The sequence below is a fragment of the Molossus molossus genome, unplaced genomic scaffold (genome assembly GCF_014108415.1).
Source record: "Molossus molossus isolate mMolMol1 unplaced genomic scaffold, mMolMol1.p scaffold_m16_p_11, whole genome shotgun sequence".
NCBI classification, from domain to species: Eukaryota; Metazoa; Chordata; class Mammalia; order Chiroptera; family Molossidae; genus Molossus; species Molossus molossus.
In genome coordinates this window covers 80,047,576-80,066,065 of record NW_023425346.1, presented here as the reverse complement: position 1 = coordinate 80,066,065, position 18,490 = coordinate 80,047,576, and the positions used below count along the sequence as shown (strand labels likewise).

At 41.1% G+C, this 18,490-nt stretch overlaps 1 protein-coding gene across 1 annotated transcript in view; it reads right to left on the bottom strand.

The window, feature by feature from the left end:
* The window catches only part of PARD3B (par-3 family cell polarity regulator beta), a 979,738-nt gene that overhangs the window by 592,544 nt on the left and 368,704 nt on the right, over positions 1 to 18,490 (bottom strand). The window contains exon 3 of the mRNA XM_036254726.1: positions 1,317 to 1,488. Within this exon, the coding sequence (XP_036110619.1) occupies positions 1,317 to 1,488 (172 nt within the window). The remainder of the gene's footprint in view (positions 1 to 1,316; positions 1,489 to 18,490) is intronic.

Here is an 18,490-nt window from a genome sequence, read left to right as displayed (position 1 = left end):
AATTCCCAGACACGGGGGTACTCAGAGGCTCAGCCCTTTGAAGACCAAAGTGCTTGCTTATAAATAGAATATTAAAACAAGCAAGGGTAATTTTCTCCCTTCGTCTTCCCTTATTGCCTAATTTTCCTCTCATACCATTTGCATAATGGATAAAAAGACATCCATTATGCAAATGAATGATAGGGCTGTGAAGTTGCTGAAGCCACAAACCTGGCTTCCCAGGCAGAGAAGCTGCCAGGAAGCCCCCCAAGCCTGGGGGCCAGCAGACTGCTTCACTAGCTTGTGTTCCGAAAGACAGAGAAACCATGAAGACTGTAGATCATTAATTTCCACTTGGTTCTTCTAAAAGGAGAGCTACAGATGTTTCCCAGAAAATTAGTGCAAAATATGGATACTCGGTATTGTGGTATGTAAAATAAATTTGACAGTATACATTTTGTTTCAACCGCGAAAAACTAATACTACGTACAAGTTTTATAATTTGAAGCATATGCTTCACTTTAAAAAGAAAGTGGAAAAAGCCTCTGTTCTAGCTTGAGAATTAACCTATAACAGGTGCTTCAAACTGTCTCAAAATGCATGTGTACATTCAACAGGAATAAAGAATTGTTTTAAGTACCAGAATACTGAAGTTGTCCAAAACTTCATGCTGTTAAACTGACCTACATTTATCTCTGAGAGATATCACCAAAACTGACATATTATTCCTCTTAGAGTTGTAAGTTCACTGAAACTTGAGAAGAATGTTTATTCTCTCCTTCCACCACACCTTCAAAACAAATATGAGGGAAAAAGCATTCTGAGCAAACTCACTGGGTGAGTTGCTCTTGTTTAATAAACGAGTAGGACAGAATTAAGAAACTAACTTCAAAATGTTTTCCCCAGACTCTGAGATATGTAGTTTGGGGAGAAAAAGAAGGTGGCTAAAACAGAAAGTGACCTTTATTTCTAGTCTGGATGCCTTGATCACTCTGAGCTTATTCCAAATGACATTTTCAGGGACTTTAGAAAAACATTCTCATGGGCTAGGGCAAACCTCCTCACTTCCATTCTAATCCCTCCCCTCTGCTGGTTCAAGGGCACACAACTCAGATTCAGAGTCACTTGCAGTGCAAGAAAAACTGCATCGACCTGCCTGAGCTCCAACAGCTGTGAAGAGCTTTGTATGTAAAAAGAATAATCATTTAGAGAAAGAAAACAGATATTTTTTAAAAGAAAGATACTAACAAAGTGAGTCACAACGTAGAAGCAATTCATAGTCAGAAAGTTGACGCATATCAACCAGGTGAAAAACATACCACTGAAAATACACGTACCTAATTTCAGAGCAGAAGGGGTCACTTCAATTTCCCCACCGACGGGTTTAAACGCCGCCAGCTGGGCAGCCACTTCGGTCCCAAAGGCATCCGGGCTCTGCCGCCCTGCAGGGTTTCCACCGGGGCTCTCGATCTTGTGGACCGGTTCTTGTTCGTCAAACACGGCAATCAGCTGCAAACAAACCCGATGACACCAATTACTTCGCGGGACACACACATCACCCGGAGACTGTATCTAGCGGTCTGGGATCTTCAGTTTGAAAGAAAATGGTCTCTGAAAACTGAAAACTTAGCATGACTGTACCCACAACTCTTCCTTCAGTATCATGTCTACAAGAACCATGGCCAGGAAATGATTAACGGTTTATGTATTAATTCCTGAAACAGAGAACCGACTTTGGTTATCTGTCTTGAAGGGATGAAATGGCTGCCTCCTCCCTTCCCCTTTTCTAATAAGTCTAAACGGACTTCAGTCTCTCTTCTAAGAGTTATTCCAAAAAGTAAAAATCAAATATGCAGAAAAGGAACAGTAGACATTATGAAATCCATAACTACATCTTTCCCTCTAGACACAATCATAATTCACTGATAAATAAAGTGTGTATATTTACACAGCATTTGTATTTATCTTGGACACACAGAAAACCTATTTTTACACACGCCTTTAGTTTGGGTCTCTTCCTCCATGACTGCTTCGATGTTGACCAAGTCCAGCGAATGCCGATTTCAATGAGAATAAACAGCACTTTAACCTAATTATTCCCATCTCCATCTCAGTTCTCTTTCATATGAGACCTACGCTGCTTGTCATGAATAGAAAAATGTTTGTCAATGTCCAAGTCATTTTTCATAAAATAAGGGCAAAACATCATAAAATATTCCATTCCTTGTGCAAACACCGCTGTGTAATCAGTGAGGGCAACCCGGCTGAACTGCATGCCGGGCCAGCCGGCGGCTCCGTCCCTCTGTCAGTGACGTGGGCGAGTCTGAGAGGGCAGCTCGGGGACGCTCCTGTCCACCCAGCCAAGTGCAGTGTGTGCCACTTTGAAAACCAATGCATCTCTCCGTAGTTTCCATTCATTAAATACAACAAGCCTACTTGTGATTCCCACGCTCACTCGGGAAAGGCCCTCGCCCCATTCATAGAGGAACCGTGTTGGCGATAGTATTAATGACACAGGCGCAGGGGTAACCAATCAAAACATCATAAATTCCAAGTTCAATCTTTCAAAAGAAATGAACACAATTAGGGATATGTAAATTGGCTATTCAAAAATAATTTTCATAATTGACTACTCATTTCCAGTATGGAGACTTGTTTAATTGGAAAATCCAACAATCCTCTCACCACGGAAACAAAGGCTGCCCCAAGGCACTCCTGAATTCTTAAACTGCAGCACACACATTTTCTGTTTGTTAACTGGTAGTACCGGCGAACTGACTTCAGATTAGACTTAAATGGATTAAGATGAAATGTCATTCTAGTATAAAAATAATCCCTAGAACTATATCTTTCTAATTACCTGGCAAAAGTGAACTTTAACACTTTCAATCCTGAAAAGGAAAATAAAATCAAGTTTTAAAATGTGGCACAAGTGTTATTTTCATCACTATTTATGTGATAATTATAATTTCAATTTTACACGTTGGTAAATTCTAACATACAATAGTAACATTTGTTTTAATTCACCAGTCAACTAAAGAAAAGTGTTTTATTACACTGGTACTACAAACAGTTTCATGCAAGTTAAGAGTAATACCCTACTTTTCCATCTTGTTACATCCTTAACTCTTACTATAGCCAATATGTCTTATATATTGGGGCAAAGAAAAAAAACAAAACAATCCAAAGTATAATACAAAAGCTTAAAATTGGTAACTCCTAAGATTAAATCATTATCTATAGCTACCATCTAACATTTTTCCTTAAGATATGTTACTGTTTATCATACTGTTTGTTACATCCACACAAGTGTATAAAGTATGCAGTAACAACGTTATACCGATCAATGTATGAAATAGAACAGAGTAGTTTGGAGACTGTTTCCCAAAGTGATGACCAAAGAGCAAGGTGTACTAGAATCTAGTCTTTATTTCCAACCCAGTGTTTCTAGACCCCGACACTGTAATAACCATTTTCCAAAAAGAAGTTGTCCAGGAGGATGTCATGCCCTAAAGAATGTGAACTCTACTCTTTGGAGATACAGGCAATACACAACTCTTCTCAAAGATGATGCTCATGATATCTGGAGGCTCCCCAAATCTCATACTCTCTGGCTAATTAGTTGCTTTGTCTGTCTCCCATGACTGACAGGAATTACCTCTTCAGAGTGCACTCTGAATGTATGGATGAAGAGCTGAATGAATGAAATCAAGTCTCTGCTGGAAGGAAGAGGATCAGTTCCTAAATCTGTGATGCCTAGAGTCTCCGGCACCACAGGCGCTGGCTGGTGAGACTCTCTGTCCAGGTTTCAACTCCACGTCTGCCATGCACACAGACTTACACTTGTTTCAACATCCATCCGTAATAGGTGCTTGGAGCTAGATTACTTCATTCACCAGAACACGTACATTACTGGGTAACAGAGTTTGCAGCAGACAGTGTTACATACATTAAATAACATGAACCACTGTTCTAGTTCCTCAACAGAGGGCGTGCTGATTTCCAGTGTCCAGGGTATGCAAATGGCCTCCTCTGCCTGCCTTTAACCCATCCAAAACGACCTGTCCCACAGAGATTCGTTTGACATGAAAGAAGAAACTCTGTTATCATTTTTGTTTGTTTGTTAAGGCTTCATCTAGTTTAAACTTCTGTGGCACGTGGAAGATTTTGCATTGACCTCTTGGAGATTTCAGTAACCCAAACTCAACGCAAAATGCAAGCAGGCAATCTTTGATTTGGATCCTGCCTCCTCTGCCGCCCTATCCACCTTCTGGCGCCTCTGCTGCGTCCCTCCTACTGTGACGCCAGGGTTCTCGTGCCACCCAGTGCAGCACTGACATTTCCCAAACAGCCCACGATCCCAGATGCTCTGGTCACGCCGCCTTGACTTCCGGTCAGAACGCCTATCCCCACAGATCTCTCTCAGTAATTAGCTACTTAACCCCCAGATGTGCACAGGAAGATCAGGCTACAAATATGCAGTTCATTCTCCCACCCAAAACAAAACAACCTTCTCAGGACTCTTGCCTCTACAGATAACCACCCCGTTTCTCACCTCCCCCTAAAGTAAAATCCGAAAGAGCTGTGCACAGAGCGCTTTCCGACCTCTCTCCCATTTCTTTGCTGAGGTCCCCCTCACGAGGCTCTTAACCCACTACTCCATGAAACTGGTCTTGTCAAGGTCAGAAACAATCTGCAGGTTGTGGAATCCAAAGCCCTCCTCTGGCTTGATTTTAGGACACAGTTGATCATTGCCTCCTCTTTAAATTACTTTCTTCACTTGCCTTCCAGGCAATACATTCTCACTCTATTGCTTGCTTTCAATACTGTTTTTCAATTACAGTTAACATTCCCTGGCTTCTAGACTGAGTCCCACTTGACTTGTTTATTCCTCTTCTACTTTCACTTTGTTGCTTCTCTTTAATCTCTTCATCACAGGATTGATGGAGGAACAGAGAAAGCACCAAGATCAAACACATCAAATAGGTATTTTTGTTTTTCCTTTTCTCTTGTTCTTCATCACACAAGAACACACAACCCTCAGACACGCAGTCCTGCTCTTACAACGAGCGAGACGTGGTTGGCTCTCTGTCCTGTGCTCCCGTAACTCGAAGCAATGTGCCAGAGCTGTTAGTTTGTACACTGACAAGTAAATATTTTAATCCTAGCACCATGAAGTGCCTTTGGTGCAGGGTCCTTCAATATTCATGATGTGGTTTGCTCTCTTGTCAACCTATAGCATTCTGTCACTTTTATAGCATGAGTTTTTATAATTTGAAGCTATTATCTTTGGCCCACATAGAGAATAAAAAAAAAAAAAAAAAAGGATCCAAATGCCCATTGAACATAATACAGTACTTTTAAAATATATTTTTATTAGTAATTACATTGACAAATATGTGGCTCGATTTTAATTACATGTCAAGTGAACTAATGTACTACTAAGAAATGCTTATTTCCCATATTGAGTTCTTTGGGTTAAACCGTTGAATATAACAACATAGTGTTATTTTATTTTACTGTTTTATACATTTTTCGCATTACCAATAGCTATCAAGTAAAATGAAAAGACAAAGGAAGAAACAGTATCCTACAAAACAAAATTGGAATCATTTGTCTCAAATCTTAATAAACACAATTAAATCTAAGTAAGACTGTGAAATTACAACAATTTCACAAGTAGAGGAAAACACATTATCACCTTTGGGAAGAGAGTGAAACAGCAGAATTTCATTTAAATGTATGCATCTGCTTGAAACTAAGTAAGAATTGGGTCTGTGAGCTAATTTTATGCCACTTTAAACAAAGCTCCGAAAATAGGTTCTTTTCCTTCATAGGATTTTGACAGCTAGCTCAAAGCACTTAGTCCACATTTTTTACATTAGCAGGCTCATACTACTAATATCTTCATCAGATGCTAGCCTTCAGATCTAGCACCTCAGAACAAGTACAACTTGGATTCTCAGAAAGTTCAATCCACATTCAGTAAATGAGATAAAACCAATTTTTTTTCCCTATCCAAACTGAAAATCTATAATAAAGACCTTTACAAACTTTATAGCTTTAAGCTTCATTCTAAAGAAAATAAGATGGTTTATTTAACTGTACTAAGAATGCTATTTATCTTTATCACTTTTTAAAGAGGCAGTTGCCTAAATTACTCCGTAATCACCAAACATACATATATTAAAAACCACCCATATTTCAGCTAAAAATACATTTACCTCCTTTAATTATGTAATGTAGTAAGTTACTTAGAAGCCAAGGTATACATTAACCACATTTTATATTGAATCTTTTTTTCCCCTCTGACTTGAATTAAAATTTCAAAGATGATATATTACCATTTGACAAGTTTGAGAGAATCTTGAGTTTGTTTTTGCTGCATTCCTTACTTGGCTTAGTAAGAACAGCTCACCTTTTGTGAAACAACATTCACAACTCATATCTATTTTTTTTTTTTTTAATCCTCACCCGAGGACATTTTTCCATTTTTTGTTCAGGTAGAGTGGGAGGGAGAGAGAGGAACAGAGAGAGAGAGAGAGAGAAACATTGATGTGAAAGGAACACATCGAGTGGCTGCCACCCACACAACCGACCAGGGCCGAGGACAAACTGCAACCGAGGTACATGCCCTTAGCGGGAACCTAACCCAGGTCTCTCAGGACCGCAGGCCCACGCTCTAACCGCTGAGCCAAACCGACCAGGGCGACACAACTCATATCTAATGCACACGGGGGGACCCCATGGAGCCCCTCCTCTGTGCCTCTATCATCCATGGCAGTGGTCAGACAAAGGGTCCATGGAGGGCAGGTGCCAGTCACCACGCCCTAATCCTAGGGGACCCTGAGGGGAAGCTATAGGAAAAGCAAATAGATATAGAAGCTTGGAGAAGTTTCAAGCATAATCAGAATGATACAAATGTCAGAAATTTTAAAAACTTAACATACCTGCCTTATCAATTATAATATTATTTCCACTCTCCCTGAATTACACATTACCACAAATAATAAATACGACAGGAAAGTGGAAGATACTTGGGTTGAACTGCCTGGGAAATGCTCAAGGATTCCCCAGTACACCGTTGGATGGCTCTGAGGCACCGGGCAGTCAGGCAGACATGCGCAGAGTAGAAATGATGGCCAGATACGGAAGGTCAGCAGGGCGGAGAGCCCTGGGTGCCTAGCAACGGACAACTGTAAGGTGGGACCTCACCCCCCAGGATAACCTTTCCCCCCCTGGCATGTCGCTGGGCATGTGGTATGGACCCCCAGACTTTCATATCACTGGTCATGCAGTTTGGCCTCTCTCCTGACCTTTCCTCCCCTGGCAAGTCGCTGGTCATGTGGTGTAGGTCCTCTTGGAGGAGGAACACGGGGGACCAGAGAACAGCCTCCTATGACTCCCATACAAGCCCCTGCACAACTACTCCCTTAAGCATTAAGCCCTCAGGACAATGAGGTTCTAACCCACATAAAATAATCTTAAGAACAAAGCCTCGGGTCTGTTCACCACAGAGACAGAGTTTTGGTCAAATGAGACAGCAGTTAGGCCTCAGCCGTGTTTCGGCTCCAGGCCTACACAAGCAGCAAGGCCAGGAGGGGCCGCACCATGGCTGCCATCAAGACCGGCTGAGATGTCTGTCGACGCCTGGCTCTGGTGCCAACCAATCCGTGGAGATCAGGACCCTGAAAGGACACACCTGGGAAGCTAATGAACGTTCTACTGAGATCCTCCCCTTGGACCACTCTTAGGGTGCCCCCACTGGAAAGCAGATGAAAGCCTTCCTGACAAAAGACCCAGAGCATGGTTCTCTCTGTCTCCAGAGCACACTAGGGCCTTTCCCCCTCCCCCCTTTCCTCAGGGGCCCTCTCTTTTCTCTCTCTCTCTCTTTCTCTCTCTCACCAGTGTCTTTCCTCCCCCTTTCTTCCTTCAAGTCACGTACCTTTGCTTTCTTTCTCCTAAGCTCCAAGGGTCCTTCCTTTGCCTCTGTAACTTGTTTCCTGAGCCCACGCAGCCCGGCTGGCTCCCTTCTACCCCTGGGACTTTCTAAATAAACGTTCGCTTGTATTTGAGTTCCTTGGCTCTGAATTCTCTTCCGAGCCAAACTCAAAGACCGAGGTCTATCATCTGGTTCCGTTTGCCATCAACAGTTCCTCGGTGTTATTCAGCCCCCCCCCCCCCCCCCCAGGCCTCAGGAGAGTGTACATTATTGGAGACGAGGATACAAGTGCAGATATTTTGAAATGCATGCACACACAAACACACAATTGCTTTTTCTTCAAGTTATCCTTATCTAAATCACACATATCTAACCAGCATTTGGAAAGAACATTTTATTTGAAACAAGTATGTGACACTAGAACACATAAAATAGAATGTGGAAACATATTTTGTAAATTATAAAGCCTACATCTTGTTACAATCTTGTGATATCCAGGTTGAATATTATTCCACTGGCTCAGTTTTATTTTTCTTACTCCTTTACAATTTCTATTCTCTAACCAAACCAAAGTAGTGACTGTTCAGAAACATACTCTCTGATAATCTCTTAGCCAAGGCTCGGTGCTACTACTACCATCCGGAGGTATGTCAACAGGTTAAAGGTAGTACTTTACTGGAATCTGATGATAAATTCTACTTCAGGGGTTATTCCATTCCAATGAAATGGCACAGCACCTCTGGCCAGGTCCTCACATGTCCACTCTGAGGGCCTCAATCCCCTTCTGGGTTCCAGTCCAGCCCCTCGAAACTGACCCACAGCCCTATTGCCGAAGAGGTCTTGCTATCATCACACAGGTCTGGCATGGTCTTGCTCCAGCTTAAAATTCATTATATATTCTTCAGTCTTTCAAAATAAAGTTCAAGTCTCCCATATGAGATCTTTGACCACATTCTGTGGTGTTTTTACACTACTGTGTCCATGTCCCTATCATCACCAGTCACACGGCACAAAGATCTTTGACTTTCTTGCCTCTATAAGTAAACTGTAAGCTACTTAAAACCATGGGTCACATCATTAAAATCTCATATTTAACGAACACATGTAGTCCTCATCATGTGCTAGGCACTGTTCAAAGTGTTTACATATTTCATTTCACACTCACACGGAACCCTATGAGAAAAGCACAATTATACTATTTACAGATAAGAGACCTGAAGGACAACTGACTTTGTGTGCCAACTACCGCAGTTACCATTCCCTGGCCTCCAGCCTGAGTCCCCCTTGACTTGGAAGCTGGCAGATAGAAGCGGGCAGGTAAACAAGTGACTTATGTTTTCTGCTGTCTCCAAGAGGGACAGAGAAGCTACTTTCATGTGAATGTCTACACTTTTGTGTGGACACCATCCCCTGCGTCCTGATTTTCCATCCAATCAGGAATAAAGGTGACCTCCATTACCACGTATGCTCCTATACAGGGCAAAATAGCTGCTGTCAAGCCTGAGGTTCAATGCAAATTTGCATTTTACAATTCCTCCATCTGTAATCCACTTCAGTATATTATGATCCCAATCCCATTTCCTGACGGACTACATTAACGTATCCGATTCTCTTCCAGAGGAAGCCTTTTGAAATTGTAAAACTAATTTGCACATTAACATACCTAGTTTTGAAACAAACACCAAGGTACAGTGTTCTCCATTACTTCTGACTGTCAGAAGAACCTGGCTTATTTGTACTAATGACTGCAATCCAGGGTGGATTGCTTAATTTTGTGGATTAATGAGTAAGCAATCAAATGTGATTTTAAATCATGAATATAACAAACATATTATTCATTTATTTTGACATGTATTTTAATTTATGAGACGTGGCTACAAATAAAGCAGTCTAGTTCGTAAAAGAAAAAAAAGAAACCTTTCTGCTTTTCAGACATCTCTCTGACAATAAAACTTTGCATAGAACAATGACAAAGCCACCATCTTCTAAAGACAGATAAGAATTGATAGGCTGATAGAAGAAAAAACAATGAGATCGTATTATATCATTAAAATTTCCAAAGAGAATGTCTCTTCTATCACTTGAGCTGTATGCAGTGTCTTTGTGGGTTGCAAACCACACAGAACAGTCTAACCGAAATAGGTCAGTGCTGGCCTGAGGCAGGTGTCCCCTAGCCTGTCACCCTGGTAGCCTAAAACACAAGTTTCAGCAGCTTACCTTGCCCGGGGGTGGCTTTATATTGCAGGCCTGAGATCCCCCAAGGCCAGGTAAAGCTGCCAGTGGACTATAAATTTGAGGAGAGTCACAACTCCCTGAAAATGAGCTGGTGATTAATTGGTAGTACATTTCATCAGACGGGTTAGGGAACAGACTCTTTAGCATGAACACATTTAGCAAATTGGCCTGAGCACTGCCTGATTGACCTCATGACAGCTCCAGTGATGTTCTACCTTCCCCGGCATTTCATGACAGCTGAGCAACTGGTGGAGACCAGGGAAAGGTCAGCGGGCAGCCTGACTGAGGGACGAGGAAGCACTTCTTCTACGCATTCCATTTAGACTCAGATCTTCCTTGTCATGAGTGACAAGGCTTCGGAGCCGATTATTTAAAACAAAATTAACAGTGCTGGTGCAGGTGGGTTTGGCTGCTGAATGGCTTCCATCTGAGTGGTAGAGCTAACCTTTTCCTTTAGCTTCTAATTGCTCGACATCCCCTTAACCAGTGATAATGTGGCTAACCCTGCTGGGACGGGTGCTGGCTGGGGAGCGTCTAAATGTCAAGATTTGTAATTATGATTGTGGGTTTATTAAACTCACAAAGAATGATGTCTTGCTAATTGGGGCCTGAAGATAAGAAGCCTGGGTCCTTGCCCTTGCTCACAATCACAGGAGGTATGTTACCTCTTCCAGGAATGGCTGCATTTCAGGTCTTGTCTCTAACTGTAGAAAGATGGTCTTCACTAGTCAGTTATAAACGTGCAACTTGAGGGCAGAAGGCCTTCCTAAAGCATCTAAAATATATTCTGTAGGCATAAAAGCTATGATTTATTTCCAAATCAAAAATGAAAACACACTGAGTATACTTATGGCAAAAAAAAAGGAACACAGGTTTTATTAGGACTGGACCCCAAATCCAGGTCGCTATGACTGTTGGCAATACTGGGTGTGTACAGGCAGCTTTCACACTAACACCCCCAGACCCCTGGGCTGATTTTGAACCTTGTTACTCAGGCCCTGATGCTTTCTAGGAAAAAGGAAAATGTGGGGGCAAGGAGATGTGGAGATCACACACTCCCCCAGTTCCTTACAGTGAGCTGTGTGTGGTGTGTGTGTGCTGGAGAAGGGGAGGAGGACGTAGAACAAAACGTCAAAAGGAGGTCATTATGGAGACTTCTGAAAGTACACAGTAGTAAATGAGACAAACGAGGTCACTAAAAATCCCAGAAAACTTCTATTGCTGTGTTGGTGCTTTTCCCTCCAGTGATCTTGTCTATGTATTTACATGTTCTATCTATTATATGTATATCTTAACATTATAAATGTCTTATACTATATAATGTATTATATATAACAATTATATAAATTTGTTATAATATATATTATATATATTATATAAATATCTTAACATTATTTGGTCCATACTGCATCACACACTATTTTGTTTTCTGATATTTTCACTTAGGATTTTTCTTATGAGCAATTTTCTCTAAATTTAATCTGCAAAAAAAAAAAATTCATGACTGAATATTTCATAACATAATTACCCATATCATAAATAATTTTGCCATTCTGCCATTCTGGACACTTGAAAGTAGAGGTTATCTTTGTACGGTAGTATCATTTTTTCAATCATTGCTAATTTTGCAGACAAAATTATATCCTCCTGTTTAAAGGTCAATTATTTGATTACTACTAATACTGGAAATAATTTTATAAGCCACTTTTATTTTTTCAATGGATTGTCTGTTCATACCCTTTGCCCTTCTTTTCCATTTTGCTTTTAGTGTTCTTATTAATGCATTTAGGCTCTTTTTAAGTATATTAACTTTGTCTTTTTTTCTTTCCAAACTTATTTTTTGCCAGTTTACCTTTTAATTTTGTTTATGATGTAAAATTTTCATTACATGGTATCATTCACTTAAAACCCTCTATTAAATCTTCAAAGGTCCCTTGTAAATACTTAGTCACTTGGAACCAGTAATAGTTTATGATGGGCAAGTAGTAAAACAATGTCGGTTTCATTAAATTTACTATATTGATAGTCCCTTAAGAAAGAGCAGGTGGAAAATGTTTTGATTGATGGGCTTTTGGTTTTTAAATCATACCTTTATATTCTAAACAAATACAGATGGATAAAAGCTATTACAATAAAGAAATCACAAATAAAATTCTAATATTTCAATAGAATTTTGTAATCCAATATCTGTCATTATTTTCTGCAAATTCTTTATGTTGGAATGCCACATATTCAACTTATTATTAAAATGGGATGAATACATTCACAAAATTCATAAAAAGAAAACCTTTCATATGCTTAATAACTAAGTTCCTTTACTTATTTTTTTTGTCTTCCAGACAACAGAAACTTCTTATGTCACTATCTTTTAAAGTTGCTCCTATATCCCCCACTATCCGGTCATCAGTGTCTGTTGCTTTCCTGTAAACTCTCTCCCCATCCCGCACATCGCCGAGGATTAAATCCTCTAGAAAGGACTGGACCACTGACAGCGAGGGGTGAAAAACGTGCGCATGCTTAACTCTCACCCAGCTGCTCCTTTCCTGGCTTATTTCACTGCATAGCTGCCATGGGTCAGCCGACCTACTGCCCTGATGGCGACTGGGTTACTGGCCACCTTTCTCTATCTTATCTAAGAGCTTTCGGTTCCATTCCACCATCCAATCTGCTCTGCCAGTTAATCCCACTGTCAATACCTTTTAAACTTCCTCATATTAATTTCATCTACATGATGTAACATATGGGGAACTTCTTAAGGAATCAGGGAATATGAATTCTCTCAGAGTTCATCTCTTAAATAAATACGTGATGGTCTGTTTATAAATATACAAAGCCAACTTAAAGATATACACCCAGGACAACATTGAATTGACTCTATCAACAGGCTAAAGCAGTGCTCGTCAGAGAGATGAGAGAGCAGCAAAAGTGGAGAAAGCGGCGTCAGAGGTGAACCTCCTGGCAGGGGCACTGCAAGCTCTCCAGCTGAAGGGATCACCGGGGCAAGGAACAAACCTGCGGTCCCACGAATAGGAAGTTCCCTGCCATAAAACGGGCGAGACACGGGATTTGAGGGTGGTAAAATTCACATATTAAATTCATATATCTAGGACCAAGTACAGCGCTTCTGGGCCCAGTGAAAAATAAAACGTAGAGCCCTTGCTCAAAAACTTTTAAGACTTTATAGATGGTGGCCCAGCCAGTGTGGCTCAGTGGTTGAGAGTCGACTCACGCACCAAGAGGTCGCAGGTTCGATTCTTGGTCAGGGCACATGCCCTGGCTGTGGGTCTGATCCCCAGTGGGGGGCATGCAGGAGGTGGCCAATCGATGTTCTCTCTCATCAATGTTTTTCTCACCCTCTCCCTTCCTCTCTCTCTAAAAATTAATACAGAAAAATAAATAAATAAAAATAATAAAGATGGTGACAGCAGAGCATTTAAGCAAACACAGAGCCCTGACGGCATGGGACTCGAGCAATGGCGCAGGGAATGTGTCCACGAAGTTGGCCGTGCTTGAATCATGCAACTTTCTAACCCTATCCTGCTTTGACATTCCCCATGTGATAATCTCTGATTGCAATTGGACGTCATCAGTCCCTCCACAGGGAGAAGATACAGCTAGGGGGCATGCAATGGCCAGTCCCCTTGGCAGGAGTTATGCACATGCTTAGAGGCCTGTGAACTTTCTGGAGTCAGAAGGCAGTTTATGGAAGCACAGCACTTGGACGCTGCGTTGTGATAAAAAAAAAAAAAAAAAAGGCTCAAGCCTATGCCTAGTGACATCTCTTCTGTAAACTCTCTAATCTTCAAGGAGTCTCTCATTGGAAATCCCAGCTTCTATTTATTCACTGAAAATGTATTACTGGCTTAGAGGATAATTTTCAGTGGTTCTCAACCTTCCTAATGCCGCGACCCTTTAATACAGTTCCTCATGTTGTGGTGACCCCCAACCATAAAATTATTTTCGTTGTTACTTCATAACTGTAATTTTGCTACTGTTATGTCTTAGGTGACCCCTGTGAAAGGGTCCTTCGACCCCCAAAGGGGTCGTGACCCACAGGTTGAGAACTGCTGGAAGTCAAAGGAAAATAACAGAATGGGTATTTTTTGTTTTTTCACTTACATGCAAAAGAACTGCAGAAGGCGTTATTTTCCATTGGCTCCAGGGTGCCTCCACATGAAACCTGTTTCTTTCCGAGGCGTTCCAATGCCTTCCACAGCGGCCTCCCACCAGAGTCAGCTCTCGGTCCCTGTACCGACTCATCTGTGCTCTTCACAGCCATGCACATTTACAATGACAAGCCTTCGGGTCTGCTGTTACTCCTTCCTCCCCTAGCACCTTTAGTAGCTGCAACCTACACTCTGGAGACAGCTTGTCTGAGTTCAAATCCTGGCTCAAACTACTTTTTAAATGTAGGCACATTACTCAGCTTCTCTGAGACTCAATTATTTTCTTCATCTATACAAGAAGGATTGTAGCTAACATTTATTGAGTAATTATCATGTTCAACCACAAAGTATCAGACTGCATATTCATTTATTTCTCATACCAGCTCCACAAAATAGTTACCATTAATATCTCCAAAATGGGGGGCACTGAGGGGTTAGATGGCTTCCATGGCCAGTAGAGTGATGGAGCCAGAACCAGAAGAAGCCTGTCAGTCGAACTTTAGCACCTCCCCATTATTCCGGGCTCACTTCTCAAGTTGTGGTATTACATGAGATATGACTTATCAGAGTGCCTAACCATTAAGACTGCTCCTTTATGCTAGCTCCTAGCTTTCATTAAAATAGTTATCTTTATCATTGTTTTGGTTATTGATCAAAAGTCCTATTTATCCCTGAAGACCCAACTCAATTTGTATCCTGGAAAATATCTGATATCTAGAGAGTGCTTAGTGTGTATTTAATGTAAGAATTTGTACTACTATTATCGAATTGGAAATATACAAAGTCAATTTAAAGAGACCAAGTAATTCTCAGCCCAGAGCAATATTTAACTAATAGTAAGATAGACTTGATTTATAAAACATAAATAGACTAATATCCAAAAAACATAGACATTTTCATCACCATATATATATAATGTATTATATATAGATATATAGTGTTATTAGTAGGTATATTACCATGTCAAGTGATAGGCATCAAATAAAAATTTTTAAGGAAAACAAAGATGCTGATGGAGAGGGGGAAAGACTCTAATTAGAGCATGATATTCATTACCCAGTATGTACCTAGTCTCTACACATGGGATATTGCTATTAGAATTAGGAGAAATAATTCACATTTCCATAGAAATGTAGCATTGTCTATTATTAAAACATAGCTCCGAAGATAACCTGTGTTCAAAAGCTGCATTTCCTACCAGCATCTTTGGACTAAATGAGAGTGAAGATGCCTGCCCTTGGTAGAGAGATCCTCTCACACACGCTTCACAATTGGAAGTGTTCTGCAGCATGTCCTCAGAAATGCTCCAGAAAGCTCATCCAGTTAACCAAGTAGTCTCCATCTTTATAATTTATTTTGTTTTTATAGAAAGAAAGACTTGAAAAGGTCCCTGTGAAACATGGAAAATACCAAGATCTGTCAAGGATAAACATGTTTCATCCCCAAGCCCTTGAAGTCCGTGGAAATGGCTTCCAATCATGAATCACCAAAGGAAAAGTCCTATTTTTATTGGCCTAACATTAATAATTTCTCTGAAACAAGAGGACAAATGGAAAGTGGATGCAGGCAACCAGTGGAGAATGCCTGCTACTGCACTTACAAAACCCATAACATAAATACTGGAGCATTGGAAAAGAGCCTGTGAGACTACATGACCGTTTTTTCTTCTTTTTAATGCTTATTGGTTTCTGTGTACTAGGGAGAAACTGTTTTACATGTGCTCATAATGGGAAACTTTTGGCTAAGGTGAACCCATTTAGCTAGTCAAATCCAAACGGAAGCCTGAACTAAGCGCACAGTGTAACATGCAAATTATTCAACTAATGTAGCTACATTTGACAAATGTGAGTCAAATATCACACATCTCTAACGGTCTTGTTTCTAACTGAAGGGGGGAAAACATCATATATTTGTAGCTGGCAAATACTATATTCTCACTAATTTAATAAGCAGGGACCATTTTCCCTACCTCTGAAAATTTATGTTGGTCTTTGGATGAGTTCGGCTGCCTTTTTAAATCTAGTGGTCTGTGACCACAGAGGGCTTTAGCCAAAGGGAAAATGACTCCATAAATCCACAGAGATTGTCTCACTTTAAATTATAATTTGAAGGCTTCAGGACTATATGAAAAGCATTTGAACAAGAAAAATCAGCACACAGCACCACATATGTATTGAAAATTATCCTATTTTACAACAGGAAACATTCCTTAAGCTTGAGAAAGCATGTTCACATATAAAAAGGTATAGACTCCACAAGGCCCTTAGAGACTTGCTACCTAATTATCAAGAGATTTGGTCAAATTACATTAGGAAGCACATTAGTATTCACAGTGGTTTTTTGATATAGAAATATGATTTGGATATTTCTCCTCTTGATATTTTTTCAAAACACAGACCTATTGTTTCGAGACAATTTACTATAATGTCACTGGAAGGTCATGTTGCTTCAGAGGATGACATGTCACTTGCCTTTAGAATTCGTGTTAGACATCTTTAAATCAGCACAGGTGCTATTTCATGACCTCTCAAAGCTATCTGGCAGGTAAGATGCATGGAAAGATTCTTGAGAATACAGATTAGCCATCTAGTCTAATAAAATAACTGAGATCTAGAAAAATTAAATGAATTTTTAAAATCCTGTAGCTAGTCAATAGCTAAATAAGAGAAAGAATTTAGCTAGAGGCTAATTTCGAGTAACAGCTTAAAATTAAAGATTGGCACAGCTTCCGTTAGGTCTTGAGTTCTCCTGTGCTCCACCATTCTGGGTTGGCATACATGCACCATACTGTACTTATTTATTAATTTGTCTAGCTCTTAAAATCATTTTTTTTACCCTTACCCAAAGATATTTTCCTGGGACTTCCGGTCAAGATGGCCAGTAGGTAAACCCGGTATTGCGTCCTCCCACAACCATATCAAAGTCACAACTAAACTACAGAACAACCATCATTCAGAACCACCTGAAATCAAGCTGAATGGAAGTCCTACAACTACGGGATTAAAGCAGCAGCCACATCCAGACTGGTAGGAGGGTGGAGGGGCTGGTCCCACACCCACGTGTGGCGGATAAAAATCAGGAGGACACCTCGGCTGGGAAGGCCCTCCCTGAGGACTGAGGGGTCCCTGTCACACACCAGGTGCCCCGCCCAGGGTTCCAGTGCCAGGAAGAGAATCCCCATAACTTTTGGCTGGAAAAACCAGCGGGAACTGAGGCTCAGGGAGGCCGAGGCGGCTGGAGCCCCAGGCAGCTCCTTAAAGGGCCCGCGCACGGACTTGTCGGACTCTCTCCCTCTAAGCTCGGAGGGGAGGCAGCTCGAGGGGCACCAGAGACATACAGGGAAGAACTGAGCTGTTTGGCACTGGAGCAAGGGCTGGAGAGGCACCTTTCTCCCGGACAAATGTGCTGTCAGAGGCCTTTGTTCCTTTGGTGAGCCCTTCCCTGGGGCGGCAGACAGTCTCCATATCTGGGACTCCAGCAACCTGGCTCACACTGGTAGCCCCGCCCTGGTGACTCCCTGAGGCCCCGCCCCACCCAACTTTCAGGCCCACCCAAGCTGTTGCCACTTGCTTTACCACAAGATTGGCCTGTCTTGGATCCTGCTTCAGGTTTTCCTAAATTCTTTCAAACAAGCAGCATCTGGTCTCAGCTAGCCCCATACCTCTCGTTAAGTAATACACCTAAACAAACACAGGGAGGCAGCCAAAATGAGGAGACAAAGAAACAGGTCCCAAATGAAAGAACAGAACAAAACTCCAGGAAAAGAACTAAACGAAATGAAAATAAGCAACCTAACAGTTGCAGAGTTCAAAATACTGCTTATAAGGATGCTCAATGAACTTAATGAGAACCTCAGTGAACTCAGTGAGGGACTCAAGAGCATAAAAAAGGACCAGTCAGAAATCATGGATGCACAATCAGAAATGAAGGAGGCACTAACTATGTAAAGAATAATTTACACAGATTCAATAGTAGAGTAGGTAAAGCCAAGAAGCAAGCCACCGATCTGGAATAGAAGGAAGCAAAACACCCAATCAGAACAGCAAAAAGAAAAAAAGAATCCCCAAAAAATGATAGTGTAAGGAGCCTTTGGGACAACTTCAAGCGTACCAACATTCTCATCTTGGGGGTGCCAGAAAGAGAAGAGAGAGAACAGAAAACCTATTTG